This window comes from Aquarana catesbeiana, linkage group LG01 (genome assembly GCF_042186555.1).
Source record: "Aquarana catesbeiana isolate 2022-GZ linkage group LG01, ASM4218655v1, whole genome shotgun sequence".
Classification (NCBI taxonomy): Eukaryota; Metazoa; Chordata; class Amphibia; order Anura; family Ranidae; genus Aquarana; species Aquarana catesbeiana.
The window spans coordinates 444,602,205-444,615,994 of NC_133324.1; the positions used below are offsets into that span (position 1 = coordinate 444,602,205).

General features: G+C 43.0%; 1 protein-coding gene across 2 annotated transcripts in view; it reads right to left on the bottom strand.

The window, feature by feature from the left end:
* Window positions 1–13,790, bottom strand: part of FOCAD (focadhesin) — a 278,787-nt gene that overhangs the window by 190,164 nt on the left and 74,833 nt on the right. For both annotated transcript variants that reach the window (XM_073636312.1, XM_073636321.1), the window contains one exon: window positions 7,261–7,465. In XM_073636312.1, the coding sequence (XP_073492413.1) occupies window positions 7,261–7,465 (205 nt within the window). The remainder of the gene's footprint in view (window positions 1–7,260; window positions 7,466–13,790) is intronic.

The following is a 13,790-nucleotide window of genomic DNA, read 5'->3' on the forward strand; positions in this document are numbered from 1 at the left end:
TATATATATATATATATATATACACATACACACATATAAACACACATACATACAGTTGTGCTCATAAGTTTACATACCCTGGCAGAATTTATGATTCCTTGGCAGAATTTATGATTCCTTCAATTGTTCGGGATGCAAAGAAAAAACCCACAAAATAACTTCAGGTGAAATACAGCACTCTCTGAAAATATGTGGTGTGGCTGTTTCAAGATGCACAATAAGGAAGTACTTGAAGAAAGATGGGCTGCATGGTCGAGTCGCCAGAAGAAAGCCATTACTACGCAAATGTCACAAAGTATCCCACTTAAAATATGCCAAACAGCACAGAGACAAGCCTCAAACCTTCTGGTACAAAGTAATTTGCATTGATGAGACCAAAATTGAGCTTTTTGACCATAACCATAAATTCTTCATTTGGAGAGGAGTCAACAAGGCCTATGATGAAAAAGTACACCATTACTACCTTGAAACACAGAGGTGGATCGCTGATGTTTTGGGGATGTGTGAGTTACAAAGGCACAGGAAATTTGGTCAAAATTGATGGCAAGATGTCTGCAGTATGTTATCAAAAAATACTGGAGGAACATTTGCATTCATTAGCCATGAAGATGTGCATGGGATGTACTTTGACATTCCAAAACACAAGGCCAAGTCGACCTGTCATTGGCTACAGCAGAATAAAGTGAAGGTTCTGGAGTGGCCATCTCCGTCTCCTGACCTCAATATCATTGAGCCACTCTGGGGAGATCTCAAACGTGCAGTTCATGCAAGACAGCCCAAGAATTTACAGGAACTGGATGGAGTATTTTGGCCAAGAGGAATGGGCAGCTTTACCATCTGAGTAGATAAAGAGCCTCATCCACAAATGTCACAACAGACTTTAAGCTGTCATTGATGTTAAAGGGGGCAATACACGGTATTAAGAACTGGGGTATGTAAACTTTTGATCAGGGTCATTTGGGTAGTTTTTGTTGCCATTATGATTTAAAAAGAGTAAACACAGTTGATTGATAATAAATGGCTTCAGCCAAACACTAACCATGAGCGAAAAAAAAGTTTTTATGCTATCATTCATATTCTCATGGCCAAGAAATCATAAATTCTGCCAGGGTATGTAAACTTAGCAGCACAACTGTATTATATTTTTTATATATATATATATATATTTTTTTTATATATATATATATATATATATATATATATATATATATATATATATATATACACACACACTATGGTACACCTGCCTATACACACACATGGACTTTGCGTTGGCCCATCCTTTGTAAAGGGTGGGCAAGAACCATAAAGACATGGATTAGTGAGTTTGGGGTGGGGGGAACTTGACTGTCCTGTACAGAGTCCTGGCCTCAACCCGATAGAACACCTGCAAGCCAGGAATTCTTGTCCAACATCAGTGCCTGGCCTCACAAATGCACTTCTAGAAGAATGGTCAAACATTCCCATAGACACACTCCTAAACATTGTGGACAGCCTTCCCAGAGGAGTTGAAGCTGTTATAGCTGCAAAGGGAGGGCCAATTCAATATTGAACCCTACAGACTGGGCTGCCATTGAAGTTCATGTATGTGTAAAAGGCAGGCGTCCCAATACTTTTGACAATATAGTATATATATGTGTAGAGATATATATATATATATATATATACATATATATATATATACATATATACACACACACAAAAATATATATCAAAGTATATTGTATTCAAACATACAACTGTATCTATGAGGATTTAAATATAGGCGCTCCCACTGCGAACATGTTTTTAAAGCAACAATCTCCTAATCCTTTTTTCATCTAACGAGTCACTGACCTGGAACGGCCATTTAGTCACTGGTTTCTGAAAAGTTTGAACTTCTGTGCTGGGGTGGTAGCATTTAAAGTGGAACTTTGAGGCTAGAACTAACTAAGCTTAAAACAGCTCCCACTTCCCTTCCCTTCACCTACACCAACTAGTTATACATTCAAAACCTGTGTTTGCCAATAGTATCCCCAGAAAGGTCAATGAGCTATAAACTGCCTGTTTTGCAAAAGCAGTGAAGCACAGTAACAGTGCTAAGCAGAACCCACATGTGTAATCAACAAATATGGCTGTCCCTATGCATATAAAGATTTATAAATCATAATTGGATTGATCAGATGCTTGCCTAGGCGGTAACAGCTAGTAAACAAACAACTGAAACTGGAAGTGATGTAATACACGTTGCTTCCGGCTTAATTAATCATAGAGAAGGGGGAAGTTCCTTCTTCTCCTCTGTCTGGCACAGGAAGGCCCAGGAATGATGGTGGCAGGAGGGAGGTACCATATCCAACTGCAAATTTTGTTACCAGGAACAAGGCTGCAGCTGCAGACGCAGACATGATCCAGGTATTCTACTTGTTCCCTAGGATGTACGGTTACGTCCAGGAATGGGAAGTGGTTAAGTCCAATTCTGAAAGTCTCACTGATTCTCAGGAATGACTCAGTGTTCATGCATAGTTTAATATTCATGGAAAACCGAGAGCCCTAAACTGTAGACACAGCAGGTTCTTGCTGACCCTCTAGAGGGCGTCATAAAGTCAACCCAGCCTAATCAAAATGATGTAGGAGTACTAAAGTGTGTGATTATAATTCAGCAGATACTCCTTTAATGCCACTTTTTTAAATTAAATCAAAATCTCCTCAAGACCAATATTTTACAATTCGACAACCAACATATTAGTAAACAGAATTAACCACTTCAATACCAGGCACTTTCGCCCCTACCCGCCCAGGACAATTTTCAGCTTGCAGCACTGTCGCACTTTGAATGACAATTGCACGGTCATGCTACACTGTACCCAAACAAAATGTTTATCATTTTGTTCCCAGAAATAGAGTTTTCTTTTGGTGGCGTTTGATCACCTCTCCGGTTTTTCTTTTTTGCTAAACAAATGAAAAAAGACCGAAATTTTTGAAAAAATAAAAGATTCTTCATTTCAGTATTAAAATTTTGTTTTCTCCTTCACTGACGGGCACTGATGAGGCGGCACTGATGGGCACCAATAGGCGGAACTGATATGCACCGATAGGTGGCAGTGATGGGCACTGACAGGCGGCTGTCATGGGCACTGACTGGAGGCTGTGATGGGCACTGACAGGTGGCACTGATGTGCAGCACTGATGAGGAGGTACTCACAGGTTTTAGTGCTGGGCACTTACTGGCAATGATCTGGGCACTGTCATCTGTTTTTTTATGGGGCACTGACTGGCAGCTGTGGTAGCACATCTGATAGGGCTCTGTTGATAATCAATGTGCTGATTATCAGCACAGACTCCAGACCCCCCCCCCCCGACAGGGAGAGCTGCCGATCGGCGCTCCCTGTCAGAGCGAACCGAGGAATGCCGTTTACCGGCACTTCCTGGTTCACGCAATGATCAGTTGTGATTGGTCACAGCTGATCACAGGGTAAGAAGTCTCTATCAGAGGCTTCTTACCATGATCGGAGATGCGGCGTGCCAGACTGACACACCGCGCTGCATGTTATCCTGCTGGACGTCATATGACACCCAGTCAGGGTAACTAAACCACTTCCCAGCTGTCATTCTGCTATAGGCCGAGCGGGAAGTGGTTAAATTACTATAAAAAGACCAAATATGTCTGTAAAGGTTCTCATTTATACAAGTCATGGTATATCTAGTAGTAGTTAGTCACATACAACTGGTCTTGTTTTGTAATGCTGAAGATGTTTCGTAAATTACCAAGCCACATCACCAGTCGGGAAGCTACTCCAGCATTTAAAAGTTGATTGTCCAAGAGCAGGATGGGAGGTGTGAAAGTTGTGGTGCCATTCTTTGCTAGTTACAAAATCTTATTGTTGGTATCCTGTACATTGGGGAGAAGAAAACAACCTCTCAACAAGTAAATGGTCTAAAACAGGAGGGTATTCTACAGGCCAAGACACAGCAGTCTTCCTAAACCTTAAAGAAAAAAGGAATATTCTTTGGAGGACAACAAAGTGCACATTTTGGACAGAGGGGACAAATGGTTTGCAGAGCCACAAAAGATACCATGTACATCAAAATGTAACAACCATCCCTGAACAGGGGGATGTTGGCTCAAACTTGTCTTGCATACACACGGTCACACAAAGTTGTCAGAAAATCGGATCGTTCTGAACGCGGTGACGTAAAACACGTACGTCAGGACTATAAACTATCAAACTTTGTGTGTCGGAAATTCCTATGGAAAATGTGTGATGGAGCCCACACACGGTCGGAATTTCCGACAACAAGGTCCTATCACACATTTTCCGTCGGAAAATCCGACCGTGTGTACAGGGCATATGAACTGAAGAACTGGCTTGGTAAGCTATGAAACATCTTCAACAAATCTCCAATATTACAGACCAAGTCCAGTTGAATGTGACCAACTAGATGTACTAAAAACATGATATACATCATAAAAATATATTTTATAGAACCTTTAATATGAGCAGTTTGCCTGTACTTTATATGCATGTCTGGTATTAAATTCCTCTCAACTCACTTATACATTTGGTATACATGTTATGTTGTGATTTATGATGTAGGACAGGGGGCGGCAACCTGTCCGCCGCCGCTAAATGTCCAGCCCGTCAGTTAGGGCCGGATGTGACACAGTCTAGGGGGCTGCCGCAGTGGAGGAAGGATGGTAACTGCAGTCTCTAGCTCTGGACAACTTAGCCCTAACAGCACCAGTGGGGCTCAGGCTGAGCGACACTAGTTAGGGCCTGCGGGTGGCACCTTCTGTTACACCTGTCACTTGTCCACCTGTCACTGAGCCTCCCTGAGTGAGTGCTCATTGCCGAATGTGGGCAGCTACACCTTCACAGTCCACCCCCTGCCCAGCCAGGACTCCGTGGTGCACAGTGAACTGTGCTGTCTCTGTGGCTGCCGGTGCCAATCGTCTCACTCAATAGCTCACACAATTCCTGTGACATATTAAAGACAGGATTCAGAGTGAACAGCGCAGGGCTGCAGGGTGCTGAAGACCCCTTGTAAAGTAGCCAATCCCTGCTGTGGTCATGCTAGCAGCCCCACCATCTGATGTACACACACACACCGAGGTGGTAGATAGGAGTATGTGTATCTGTAGTGGTCACAACCATTTACAATTCAATTGGAGGACACCAAAGGCTGCAAAATTGGGGAGTTCACTGTGCAAACACCTCCCATTCCCAGCCCCCTCAACTTAATAAATGCATATGTCCCTCTCCTCTGCTACTCCGAGACTCTTACTGTAAAAACTGCCTTCCGCTGAAAAGCAATCCAAAGCAATCCCCACATGGATTGTTTTTCAGAGGTATTTTCACAGGTGGTGAGGATATCGTCTCCTCACCACCTGTTTTAAACCCCTAAATCAGGGGTCGGCAACATAATGAATTCACGTGCGACCCGCAGACATTTTAAGAGCAAAGCGGAGCAGGAAGCTGAATGAGAACACTGGAGACACACACAACAGCGCTGATAAGACAGCAGGAGTTTCCAGAGTTAACTTTCCAGGTGACTGGTTGCTAGGTAGTCTAGCAACCAATCACCAGCTTGTTAATATAAAAAATTAACTCCAGAAGCTCCCACTGTCTTATCAGTGCAGACCTATTTTATCACTCATTAACAACTTATCCCGTCCCCGTCAACTCTTCTCTACTTCGATCTCCACTGCCTCCACCCACTAACTCACTCACTGCTCAGGAGATCGCCAATCACTTCAAACAGAATTTTGATACAATTTGCGAGGAGATCTCTGCTGTTCAGATACCCTCTAAACTTTACACTTCATGACCACAGGTACAATCATTACTTCCCGCTTTCAACCTCACCACTATAGAAGAGGTTGCTAAACTACTTGCTAACAACGTCCAGCTAGCCACCTGCCCTTGGGATCCTGTTACCCCGCAAATTCTATGTTCACCCTCTGGCTCTATTCTACACTGCCTAAACACATCTTCAAACTCTCCCTCTCTTCTGACATCTTCCCCATCTCTCTAAAACATGCATCAGTCAGCCCCATACTTAAAAAGCCCTCACTGGACCCATCCAATCTTAAAAACCTACACCCCATCTCCTTGCTCCCCTTTTTAAACAAACTTTTGGAACGTCTGGTCTACAACCGACTGGGCAACCGCCTTGCTGAGAATAGCCTTCTTAATGCCCTACAGTCTGGATTTCGTCCTTAACACTCCACAGAAACTGCTCTCCTAACAAACAATATACTAATTGCCAAAACCAATAGACACTATTCTGTACTCCTACTCCTGGACCTTTCTATTGCCTTTTGATAAGGTTGACCACCTCCTCCTCCAAAAAAAAAAACTCTAAGACTTTGGTCTCCGTGACTGTACTCTTCGCTGGTTCTCTTCCTACTTATCCAACCGCACCTTTAGCGTTACTTACAATTCTACTTCCTCCTCTCCCTTTCTCCATTGGGTCCCCCAAGGTTCTGTTCTTGGACCTCTCTATTTTCAATCTACACCTCCTCCCTGGGTCAGCCTCCCATGGCTTCCAATACCATATCTACGCTGATGATACCCAAATCTATTTCTCTACCCCTCAGCTCACTCCCTCCGTCTCCTCGCGTATCACAAATTTACTAACAGATATATCGGTCTGGATCTCACGCCACTGCCGCAAACATTTTTCCTCCCCCACGTGTCCCTTCCCTTGATCTCTCAAAAGTCAAAATCGATGGCACAACTATAAAGACCATCCCCGCATGCCAAGGACCTAGGTGTTATCCTGGACTCTGAACTTTCCTTTAATTCAAATGAATAGCATCTCAAAATGTGAGTCCCACAATTTGCCATTCACACATCAGCGTTTTCAAATCGTGGGCAGATTCCCAGTAAATTTGAAGCGATTTAAAACGCTAAAGTGTGAATGCATTAATGTTTCCTTGCTGACAGGCTGGGAAAGATCTGGGTCATGTGACAGCTGTAAATCGATTAGGAAAAAGGTACTTAGATGTTTTTTTTTCTTAAAATAATTACATCCACATACAGAAATATAAGAGACAATGTAAATTCAACAGTGTGTGTATAGTATCACTTTAGTTTAAAGTCCATAACAACCATAAAAAAATACATTATAAAGTTTTTAACAGTCTGTACAATGCATGCCATTTTCAACTTTAATTGACTTACTTGGTTATAGAGTTAAAATTAGCATGCATTGATAAAATGGTTATGCTTTCTAAATTCAACTATCAATAAACTGGGATCAAAATTAACAAGCACTTACTTGCATGTAGCTTATCATGTCAAGGAACAGGCGGAGGATTTGCTCTTCTAATTCTGAGGGTCTCTGAGTGCTACAACCACTTTTTGACTGTAGAAGGGCTTTCCAGATTCCCAGTCGGAAGGTAGAGTACTCTTGTAGTTGTGATGGCTCACAATACAAATACCTCAGAAACGGTGTCAAAATATAAACACTGGAGGGCTGCTCCCTGCAATAAAATAGATGCTTAAAGTCAGTGCCTTTATAAAATTCTTAGCATTGTGCCTCTATACAATAAAACACAGCAATAAGATATTTAGGTTGTTTCCCAAGAAATACTCCATAAATCAATACTTCAAGGAAAGCAGGGTTTACAGATACTCTAAAAAATTAGTACTCAAAGTCTCATGAAGTTTCATATCAATATACAATATAATTTCACAAGACATTTTCAATATCTTTAAATCTGCAACTTTCATTACATCATAACCAATAGTCCTATGATACCAAGGTCCTTGTACAGGCACTTACTCTTATAATGTTAAAATGCATAGGCACCATCTTCCAATTGTACTCCTGCATTATCACCCTGTCACACAGGTTCCAATGAAAACTACAAGTCACCATTTCAATGCAATTACACATGGTTCACTGTTGTCACTATTAGAAAAGCTGCCCTGAAAATTACAAGGCAGCCAGCACTGGAGTACATGCATGTAGACGGGAGGTGGCTGCAAAAAGCTGCAAAACAATTTAAAGATGCAAAAAAAAAAAAAAAAATGTGTTTATTCTTTCCACAAAATCCTTCTGCAAGCAGAAAACTATGGAACTTGATGGATTTATCATGTTTGTGAAGATCAAAGACCACCACTTTCCTCCAGCTATACATGATATCATGTGGAGAGGTAAGATCCCTAGGCAGAACTCAGCCTGCTTTGTAGTATGTGTCAATTTGTACACTGTATGTGGAGTGGATTTTGGCAGCTTCGGACAACAACAGTGGAGCTGCTTCTAGAGCCCCTCCCTTGATAATCCCCGGCTGTGTATACTGGCCTTGCTGTCATTCTAAACTTCATATGGGAAGCCTCCAAGAAGGTAAATTAAACCTGGCAAAAAACAGACAGGGTGGTTTAGATCTTACAACCAAAATTCACACTTCCCTGAAAATAACTTTCAGCTATATATACAGTGCTGCATAAATGAGTACACCCCAACAAATTTGTCAGAAAACCTTTACTTTCCTTACAGAATCAACATTTTCTATGGGACACGATACTACAAAATACTCCCACAAATGCGGGCCATTGATTGCAACCAAGATTTGTTAATTTGTTAATTTGCACACACAAAAAAGTATTTTCCTAACAAATTCATTCAAGACCATGTTGCAAAAATGAATACACCCCAATGAAAGTCTTAGCAGCAAAGCTACATTTTAGACAACAAAATCCTAATTAATAAGAATTTAACTACAGGTGAGTCTAATTATTCATTAAACAGGTGTCCAGCAGACAGTTGAGCTTTCATGTGTCATTTGCACTTATGTGAGAGACAGGAGGTCCTGAGGAAGTGGTGTTTTCTGCGAAACGCGTCAACCTAAACTCTGTTTCGACCAATAGCCATGCATATTTGCAGTGGACAATGTTTGTTGGTATTAATATGACATTTGATATGAGTTTTTAAACATTCTATTTTCAGAAATAAAATGTTGTATGTAGTATATGAATGTATCTGCATGCTCACTGGAGGGGTATTTAAAATCCTACCATTTAGTCTTTTGTGCTATATACTTTTAACAAGGAGGACACCCTCCACTGGCACATATTTAGTTGAAAACCCCCTATACACATCCAACAAATAAACTTCTGTTAATATGTACAGAAGAAAGTCAACCAACATTTCGTGGTATGAGGGCACGCCGAAGAACCTTCTTTTTTTATTTTATGTAGAAGAATATGCTAGAAGACAAGTAGAAAGAAACTGTGAAATTTAGAAGAATGACTGAAGAAACGGGAAAAGGAAAAAAAAAGGGGGGGGGGTTTAGAGGGAAGAACAATGTTAACTAAAACAAACACTAACCAGCAGGATGTGGATATAGGACCCATGATACGCCTGTTATACAGTGGGGCAAAAAAGTATTTAGTCAGCCACCAACTGTGCAAGTTCTCCCACTTAAAAAGATGAGAGGCCTGTAATTGTCATCATAGGTATACCTCAACTATGAGAGACAAAATGTGGAAACAAATCCAGACAATCACATTGTCTGATTTTTGAAAGAATTTATTTGCAAATTATGGTGGAAAATAAGTATTTGGTCAATATCAAAAGTTCATCTCAATACTTTGTTATATATTCTTTGTTGGCAATGACAGAGGTCAAACGTTTTCTGTAAGTCTTCACAAGGTTGTCACACACTGTTGCTGGTATGTTGGCCCATTCCTCCATGCAGATCTCCTCTAGAGCAGTGATGTTTTGGGGCTGTCGCTGGGCAACACCGGCTTTCAACTCCCTCCAAAGGTTTTCTATGGAGTTGAGATCTGGAGACTGGCTAGGCCACTCCAGGACCTTTAAATGCTTCTTACGAAGCCACACCTTCGTTGCCCAGGTGGTGTGTTAGGGATCATTGTCATGCTGAAAGACCCAGCCACGTTTCATCTTCAATGCCCTTGCTGATGTGAGGAGGTTTGCACTCAAAATCTCACGATACATGGCCCCATTCATTTTTTCATGTACACAGATCAGTCGTCCTGTTCCCTTTGCAGAGAAACAGCCCCAAAGCATGATGTTGCCACCCCCATGCTTCACAGTAGGTATGGTGTTCTTTGGTTGCAACTCAGCATTCTCTCTCCTCCAAACACGACGAGTTGTGTTTCTACCAAACAGTTCTACTTTGATTTCATCTGACCATATGACATTCTCCCAATCCTCTTCTGGATCATCCAAATGCTCTCTAGCAAACCTCAGACAGGCCCAGACATGTACTGGCTTAAGCAGGGGGACACATCTGGCCCTGCAGGATCTGAGTCCCTGGCGGCGTAGTGTGTTACTGATGGTAGCCTTTGTTACGTTGGTCCCAGCTCTCTGCAGGTCATTCACTAGGTCCCCCCGTGTGGTTCTGGGATTTTTGCTCACCGTTCTTGTGATCATTTTGACCCCACAGGATGAGATCTTGCGTGGAGCCCCAGATCGAGGGAGATTATCAGTGGTCTTGTATGTTCTATTTTCTAATTATTGCTCCCACAGTTGATTTCTTCACACCAAGCTGCTTGCCTATTGCAGATTCAGTCTTCCCAGCCTGGTGCAGGTCTACAATTTTGTTTCTGGTGTCCTTCGACAGCTCTTTGGTCTTCACCATAGTGGAGTTTGGAGTGTGACTGTTTGAGGTTGTGGACAGGTGTCTTTTATACTGATAACAAGTTCAAAGAGGTGCCATTAATACAGGTAATGTGTGGAGGACAGAGGAGCCTCTTAAAGAAGATACAGGTCTGTGAGAGCCAGAAATCTTGCTTGTTTGTAGGTGACTAAATACTTATTTTCCACCATATTTGCAAATAAATTCTTTCAAAAATCAGACAATGTGATTGTCTGGATTTGTTTCCACAGTTTGTCTCTCATAGTTGAGGTATACCTATGATGACAATTACAGGCCTCTCTCATCATTTTAAGTGGGAGAACTTGCACAATTGGTGGCTGACTAAATACTTTTTTGCCCCACTGTACCACTGAATTTTGAATGGTCTTGTCATCTATTGAAACAAACCTAGTTTTTCAGACTGTCAAGCTCAATTGCAAGTCGTCATTTCAAGGCAACTAATATTATATGTAGAACATCCATTATTGGAATACTGGTTTTATCCACCAGGAATGTGTATTTTCTAGGGATGTTTTAAATGAAATACATCTGTTACCAAGAATGTCAGTTGTTCTTAACTTTATTAGTTTAAAGTTGAGTCAAGCTCTTAGCCCCACACTAGTGTATACAAAGTAATAGTTTGACTTCTGTGTATAGATGCAACAGAGAAAATTCTAAGTGCACATCTTCAACATATAATAGCAACAATCATAAAGTTTCTATCTGGCAGAAGAAACAATTGAGTACTGTCCAAGGTAGGTTATTTGCACTAATATACAGTTTTTTTTTAATATACGGTGGCGGCTTTTGACAGGGCACGGTGGCGGCTTTTGACGGGGCACGGTGGCGGCTTTTGACGGGGCACGGTGGCGGCTTTTGACGGGGCACGGTGGCGGCTTTTGACGGGGCACGGTGGCGGCTTTTGACGGGGCACGGTGGAGGCATTTGACGGGGCACGGTGGAGGCATTTGACGGGGCACGGTGGCTGCATTTGACGGGGCACGGTGGCTGCATTTGACGGGGCACAGTGGCTGCATTTGACGGGGCACGGTGGCTGCATTCGAGGGGCACGGTGGCTGCATTTGGTGTTTTTTTTCTGAACCAGCTGCCACTGCTTTCGGGGTGTTCCCCTTCTTCAAGGTCCCAGCAGTACTGCAAAGATCTTGAAGGGGATATACCCCAAAAGCTTGTCCTGAAAAATTGTATGTTAGTGCAAACAAATAAAGTATCACGGACAGTACTCAATTGTTTCTGTTGCAAGTGCACTAATACGGCAATACAACTGTTTCTGCATGCTCATTCAGATAAAACATATTTAACCCTTCTAAGACCTACATTAGTGCCTGCAGGTGGCCAGGTCTGGTCACTTAAATGACCGTAAACACTCTGATGAACAATTCTACAACACTGATCAGCGGATTACAACCAGCTGATCAGAGTTATTAAACTCAAATATTAAAGCCCCCCCACACCCATGCCGCTGCTCCCTTCCACCTAAAACTAATTCCCCCACTCTCCTTTCCTATCCTTTTCACACCTCTTCTCCTCCCCCCCTGCACTGATTACCCCCCTCCACTCGACTCCTGCAGCTACCAACAGTAGCCGGCATCCCTCCTCTGCCGCTCCCGCTGGCTTCAGGTGCTGCATGGGGCTTGGGGGGATCCAGATGTGTTGCTCCCTGCCAGTGAAATCACCCCCTGTACTGCCCCCGCACCCCTGATCCATTGGCGCTCCCAGCGGCATCCCTCCTTACCCTTCCGCTGCCTGCAGCTTCTGCCTCACTAAGCTCCGGCGATCTGTCAGGCTTAGGGAGCGTGGGGGGTGGGGGGGTAAAATTGTGGCTTTGGGAGGGCTTGGTAAACATGTGTACCAAGCCCCCCCACCTGTAGTACAATGGACACAGGCAGCGATTGCTCCTATGTCCACTGACAGCCAAAACATAGTAAACCGCGAGTGTTACTATGTATCAGAATGTCATTTTATGAATGAATTAGGAATCCCTACACAGATTCTATATTCAATCATGTGAAGTGCTGCAGAGTAAGGGACGATCTTCAGTCCCTTTCTCTGTCTCAAAAAAAGAGATATGGGGGTCTGTAAAAAGTAAAAAAAATTAAAAACAAACAAAAACATAGTAAGCCCCAGTGGCGGCTGTTGCTAAACTTTTTTCTATAGAGCCTCAGGCTCTAATCATGTGGCTTGAAAAAAAAAAAAAAAACTCATACAAAACGTATGAGTCCAGCGTCCTGCAGGGGGGTGGTGCCCCTAATGAACCGGCAGCTCCTGGGTAGATCCCAAGCAGATCCACCTGCTCAGCGGGGGCGTTCTGTCTGCTGATCGCCGCTGAGCAGGTGGATGACAGGTCCACGTCCGCTCTGCTAATGCAGAGGGGACACGGACACAGCTCGCTGTTCTCTATGGGGCGGTCGGATGGAAACAGACTGCCTGTCCATTTCCAGCAGATACCATCCGATCTGCTAAATGGATGGGGAATGTGATCCCCATCTGTCTGTTTTTAGCGGACTGAATTTGATCGGATGCAGGCGGGTGTAAATGGACACTTGTCCATTTACATCAGCATCTCCATACAGAACAATGGGTGGTCCGATTAGGCCCGCCTGAAAAACGGACAGGCAGACCCGATCGGTCTGCTTGTGTGAAAGGGGTCATAAATAAGGTCTTGTTCACACAGGGCATACACAGCGTACCTTTACAAGGACGCACAGGTGTTCCGTGCATCTCTGTGCAGGCAGTGCCATTGATGTCATTTGGGATGCAGTAACTGCACGAACAGAGCCATTGCTCCGAATTTTACATCCATGTAGGTCCGCATGCATGTCCCTGAGCTCACACTGTCTGCGTTCGGGGTCATGTACCGACACAGATGTCAGATTGGGAACCGCAGCTATTGCATCCCAATTGACATAAATGAGACTGCCTGTACAGGGATGCACGGAACACCTGGGCATCCCTGTGCGGGTAAACATGCCCCTCCATGGGCATACACTTTAGTATGTCACATATGAATGATGCTTTAGTAGTAATTTAGCCAGAATTTTGTAAGTTATGTTTATGAGCACTATTAACGATTTTAGCGTATTTTTAATGAAAATAGCGATATGATGAACATTTGCGCAATTATTGCGGGGCCCAAAAAAAATCTGTAGCACTTTTTTTATTCTACAGGTTATGTACTTTCAGA